This window comes from Lupinus angustifolius, chromosome LG08 (assembly GCF_001865875.1).
Source record: "Lupinus angustifolius cultivar Tanjil chromosome LG08, LupAngTanjil_v1.0, whole genome shotgun sequence".
NCBI lineage: Eukaryota > Viridiplantae > Streptophyta > Magnoliopsida > Fabales > Fabaceae > Lupinus > Lupinus angustifolius.
Genome location: NC_032016.1, coordinates 23,420,009 through 23,426,230, shown reverse-complemented (window position 1 = coordinate 23,426,230; position 6,222 = coordinate 23,420,009). Strand labels below are relative to the sequence as shown.

Below are 6,222 nucleotides of genomic sequence, written 5' to 3'. Positions count from 1 at the left end.
ATTTTGTTCTGGTTTTTGAGTTGTATGAGTTATATCAAAATTATAGATTATTATTTGTATTATATTTTTTATTTTGTATAATGTAAACTAAGATTATTCATTCAGTTGCATGTATCACTTTGAAACCTAAAATGGTGAAGGTTTTTTGGAATTTTAGATGAGTTTTTTGTTGCATGAGTTTTGTATAATTAGGGTTTTTGATTTATACTATATTTTTATTTTGTATGATGTAAAATAAGGTTATTTATTGAGATTCATAGACATTGATTTCAAACAGATTCATACATATTAATTTAAAACACATCGTACACAATGACTTAAAACATATTCATAATATTATATTAACTACTCATTATTACCGGGTTGCCTAGAACTCTCACCGACTTCCCTCATTCGGAATGGACAATTCTTTCTGTTATGTCCTTCAGTCCTACACCATCCACATTTTTTAATCCGTTGAGATTGAACTTCATCCATTTCATTATGTATCCGTTTCGTTTTTGGTCTTCCAGTTCTCTTCCTACGCATAACAGGATTAGGAATGAATGAGGGTCCTGAATAAGGAGGCCAATATTCTTCATTACCTAATCCTGTTATGCGTAGGAAGCGAACTGGAAGACCAAAAACGAAACAGATACATAATGAAATGGATGAAGTTCAATCTCAATGGATTAAAAAATGTGAATGGTGTAGGTCTGAAGGACATAACAGAAAGAATTGTCCATTCCGAATGAGGGAAGTCGGTGAGAGTTCTAGGCAACCCGGTAATAATGAGTAGTTAATATAATATTATGAATATGTTTTAAGTCATTGTGTACGATGTGTTTTAAATTAATATGTATGAATCTGTTTGAAATCAATGTCTATGAATCTCAATAAATAACCTTATTTTACATCATACAAAATAAAAATATAGTATAAATCAAAAACCCTAATTATACAAAACTCATGCAACAAAAAACTCATCTAAAATTCCAAAAAACCTTCACCATTTTAGGTTTCAAACTGATACATGCAACTGAATGAATAATCTTAGTTTACATTATACAAAATAAAAAATATAATACAAATAATAATCTATAATTTTGATATAACTCATACAACTCAAAAACCAGAACAAAATTCTTAAAAACCCTGGACCGGAAACACCGGTCCAAGGCAAAGAAAAAAAAGAAAAAAAAAATATAGGAAGGGATCTCGTGCATGGGGTGCACGAGATTTGGAGAGAGAAAATTCAAACTCGTGTACCCTATACACGAGTTTGGTGGGGCAAACACTATTCCCCAAGAATCGTGTATCCTATACACGATTTTAATAAAAAGTATACTAGTTCCGTAATATTTTAAAAAGTTATACCAGAGTGGTAATAAGACAGTCAAACTATACTAGAAATGTAACTTTTCCTGCTGAATTTCACTCAGCAATCACAACATTGAACATAGCTCATCGATATGGTGGGTTAAACCTTTGGTTGGAAAGTGACTTTATGCTAGTCTTAGATATTTTCAATGACAAGTCTAATACCCCTCCGAAGCTATTCAATGAATGGACTATTTGTAAACGCCAACTCAGTTGCATGAATTTTAACATTTCTCACATATACAAAGAAAGAAATGGTTACACGAATAAATTGGTTTCATTTGGCATCACATCTTAAACAAACTCTACATGGCCTAGTATTCCTACGTTCATTTTAGAGGACTTTAATAGGAATCATTATAAACTTCCGTATTATAGATTCTAGTACTTGTAACTTGTTTAGTGTTTTCTTTTTATAACTGTTTTCATCAATATATTATGTGTGTAGTTGCATCTCGGTTTAAAAAAGCCAAATAAAGAAATATAATAAATATATTTTTATTGCACCAACCAAATTGCATAAAACACATGAAAACATGACACTGATTACAGTGTAGGAATTAAGAAAGACATTAATCTCTTGGACTAAGCAGCAAGTTTGCCTCCCATCCAATTTTTCAGCATTTGAAGTGCAGCTTTTGGTTGATCCATAGGAACCATGTGCCCAGCTTTATAAACCTATTATAATATTACAAAAAATAAAGTTATAAAAACACCAATATAACAATGTTAAATTCAAGAATACACCACTGAACACAAACCTTCAAGAAAGATAGAGGTTCATGGCTTGTCAAATCTCCAGCTGCAGCACCATCAACTACAAATTTGACTGTAGTAGCTGACTCAAATGCCTTTTGACCTGACCACTCCATAGCATGAACCCACCTTGAATTACCAAGCCAATTGCATATAAGATCTTCTTCACCAGCATACACAAGCATCTTTATCCCATCCTCAAGAAGAGTAGGAATATCAACTTCTAAGTTTTTCATCCAATCATTAAGCATAGCACTGTACACTGTGCGACTACATGAAACAAACTTCAAGTTCGTCACACCTAAAGCAGTCTTCACTTTCTCATCGTTCAAAAAGCTCACCGCATTTGAGAAGTCATAACACAATTGTCCTTCACATTGTTTTCTGACATCATAGTACTGCAGTTTTCATATCAGCAGAAAGAAATGTAAGTAAATTAAGTCAAACTACTAAATACACAGATGTAGGACTAGTTCTTAAAAAATAAATATATTTTATATTATGCTTTCTTACATTAATGTTTTTAGCAATGGACAAGATACTCTGGAATATGGTTTGGCATGCTTCATATGCTAGTAAACAACTATTCCCACCAATAGTTTCTGATAAATAAATCACAAGAATGCCAGTGAATAACAAAAAGGGAAATAATAGAAATAAGTGATAGGTTGAATAAATAGGTTTAGAAAAGGGGACATATGTGTCATACGACAAGTTTCTGTAGCCTGCTCACAATCTGGGATAAGCATGTTGATCCTATTTTGATCTTCCTTTGTAATTAATCCTTTATCTACTGCATAGTCAGTGAACGCTGGGTACTGAATTCCAGGATTAGTTAATCCATTACCAATTGCAAAACCCTGTTATTAATCATGTGGATCAAAGAAATCAATACAAGCATGACAAAAAATTAGTTTAACACTTTATACTCATAAAATAATTATAAGAAATGAGGTAAGACCTTGAGATTTATAGGAATTCCTTCCTTAGCCTTATTTCCTTTGTGAACTCTTGATGCAAGAGCTGGAATATAATGTCCAGCATATGATTCTCCGGTAATAAAAAAGTCATTCTTACTGAATTGAGGATGTTCCTTGAAAAATGCCTATGATTATAGTAAAAGTAATTAAGTGAATATAATAATATATAAAAATGTCATCTTTCAAAAAACGAGATAAAGGAAGAATGATACATTACTTGTAAGAAATCATATAAATCATTGCTAACATCCGTTTCGTTAGTGCGTAAGTCAGCTTTATCACTTGTATAGCTGAAACCTGTGCCCGTGGGTTGGTCTACAAACAAAATATTTGAAGCCTGCAAAATTAATAAGAAAAACTTGTTTACTATGATAACTTAAAAAAAAGTAGGTCTAATAGTTGGTGTACTATCTTAATTCTTTGGATTGATCAATGGATTTAGTTTAGTGTAAATAAGAAAATACAGACAGTATTTTCATTTGGGAGAAATACTAAATTGAACAAGTTATGGGCACAAAAGTAACATATATTTTCGGTATAAATGGGGTATAATAGTGTGAAAATTAGATATGGAATGTAGATTATAACCTTGTCCCAACCATAGTCGTTCCATACAAGAGACAAGTTATTTGCAAGTTTAAAAGGACCATTTTCATAGAATAGTGCTATTGCACTACTGCAACCTGGCCCTCCAGTTAACCAAATAACAACAGGATCGTCTTTACTGGTCCGGGATTCAAAGAAAAAGTAGAACATCCTGAAATCATAGAGAAAAATAACAATTCCAATTTGAATATCATGTTCGCACATAATTATTACTTAATTAAAATAAATAATTTCAAATTTATCTTAATTAACCAATTCAATCCTATAATATACAATAATGCCTATTGCATGATATATATTAAGCATTACTGAGATTGAAGACAATGATATGATCTTAGGAAATTGTAATATTTTTTGTGTTATACATTATATAACGATCTTTAACAAAAATAAATTATATAGAGATATTATCTATTTTTTGTTTTACTAAAAGTATTCCTCACTCTTTTTGGCTAAGGAATTATTCCCTTTCGGAGTGCATGATTACGCCTCTTATCCTAAGAATTTGATCATTAACTTTTTATTATCATCTTTGAAATCTAGGATAGACTGGAATGTTGTTTGACTTTAATCTTTTTTATACAAAAAATTTATCATTCTTTATTAACACTGTATTTATGATTACCTAATATTTCATCCATGATAACTCTTGATGTATAAAAGTATGCAATGCAAATAACCCTTTGAAATCACAAAACAACTACCTTAGGAACTTCCAATGCGACCTGATTATTCTCGTTTTGGACAAGATGGGAAAAGCAAAGAAACTAGAAAGACAATTCAAATCTCAAAATGAAAAAAAGGTTTAAATAATATAATGATTTACCTTGCGGCTTTGGAGTGAGGTAGCGAATAATAGCCAGCATGGTGACCTAGGTCTTCAACAGAAGGCCCAGAAGCAGCTAGAAATGAAAAATTCTTCTCCACAAGAGTTCCAGGGGTAAAACCAGGTTCATTGTCTATCATGTTAACCAGATCTTCTGGGAACAGGTTAAAGCTTCTTATGAGTCTTTCTGCTTGTGATTGGGGATAGGAAGTTGTTAGAGATTGTTGATGGTTTTTGATTGTTGTAAAAGATAGTCTTGAAGAAGACGATGAAAGTGAAAGGAAGAAGAACAATGAAAGAGCGAAAGAGATTTTGATAAGAGATAGAGATGCCATGTTGCTCACAATTGTAGAATAAGGTGGCAATGGTTATCAATTTATAGTGTGGTGTTTGACTAAGAAGACTATAGGAAAGTGCAGTATCAAGCTTTTTCCGTAGTAATTCTCTTTGGAGACCAGGATTCTCCAAAATGGAGATCCTTTGTCCACATTTGTATCTCAATTAGTGTACCAGACCAATTAAAATACATCATTAAATTAAATAGAAAAATCATAAATAAATAATTATATTACTTGGTGTCCTTTGATTGGATAGGGACAAGAAGGAACGCAGTTTTTTGGGACAGGTGATCTAGGTTCGGATTCTCCCACCAATTAAAAAATATAATTTTATTAAAATGAGATATATAAAAACGAAAATTTAATTATTTTATATTATTTTTTATAATTTAATTGATTATGGACATAACCATAAAAAAATTTGGGACCGAGGATCATGATTTCTCTTTTTGACTTCTCTATTAAATTTTCTCTCTTTTTTCATAAGATTTCTTTCCAAAAGTGAGCATTGCTTTTGGCTCAACCATTTAACAAAACAGTTTTACATACTTAGTATAAAGATTCATGTTCTATCACTATGTATCATTTATTTTAATTATTTATTTTAAAAAATTAATAATAATTAAATATATGAATGGTGGATAATATAATGATATAATGTAAAAATGGATATACTCTTATTACTCTTAGTAAATTATTTCTCTCTTTGACTTGTCTATTAAATTTTCGTAAGATTTTTTTTCCAGAGATGATCATTGCTTTCCGCTCAACCATTTAACAAAAAATTTATGTATTGTTAGTGTTAGTAACAAAATTTATATATAATCACTGTCTACCATTTATTTAATTATTTCTTTTTAAGAGTTAATAACATTAAATATAAATGGTGGATAATAGAATAACAATATATAAAACTCATATATTGTTAGTATATATATATTTTCCCTTAATAATTTTTGTTATTTTCTATATTTTGGAAGTTACATTCAATTTTCCTTTTTTGTCAAAAAAAATACATAGGAAAATTAAATACTTCCCAAGAAACACTTTAATAGCATTTAGTGCTTTAGTAAAATGGAGTAAAGTCAAATAAAAGCTTCCTAAATTTTATGAGCTTTTAATATTTTTCTTGAATTTTTTTTCTTATTATTCCTTAAACTTTAATTATTAATGGAATTGGTATATATATCTAATTTATTTTAATCTCAACCACTAAATTATTATAATTTAATTTAAATTTTATTATATATTAATATTATTGTATTGCTACTTTTAACTCTAAAATCTAATTATATTATTCTTTTCTTTAATTTGTGTTGTAACAAGGTGATTTATATAATATGCACAACTGCAACAA

General features: G+C 29.8%; 1 protein-coding gene across 1 annotated transcript; it reads right to left on the bottom strand.

Annotated features, from left to right (window-relative positions):
• Window positions 1,865-4,902, bottom strand: LOC109355304 (serine carboxypeptidase-like). The gene is made up of 8 exons (XM_019598387.1): window positions 4,528-4,902; window positions 3,684-3,852; window positions 3,313-3,432; window positions 3,077-3,220; window positions 2,825-2,975; window positions 2,629-2,717; window positions 2,121-2,513; window positions 1,865-2,037 (listed from the first exon to the last, which is right to left on the bottom strand). The coding sequence occupies exons 1-8, from the start codon at window positions 4,860-4,862 to the stop codon at window positions 1,945-1,947; spliced, it is 1,494 nt and encodes a 497-aa protein (XP_019453932.1). The 5' UTR covers window positions 4,863-4,902; the 3' UTR covers window positions 1,865-1,944.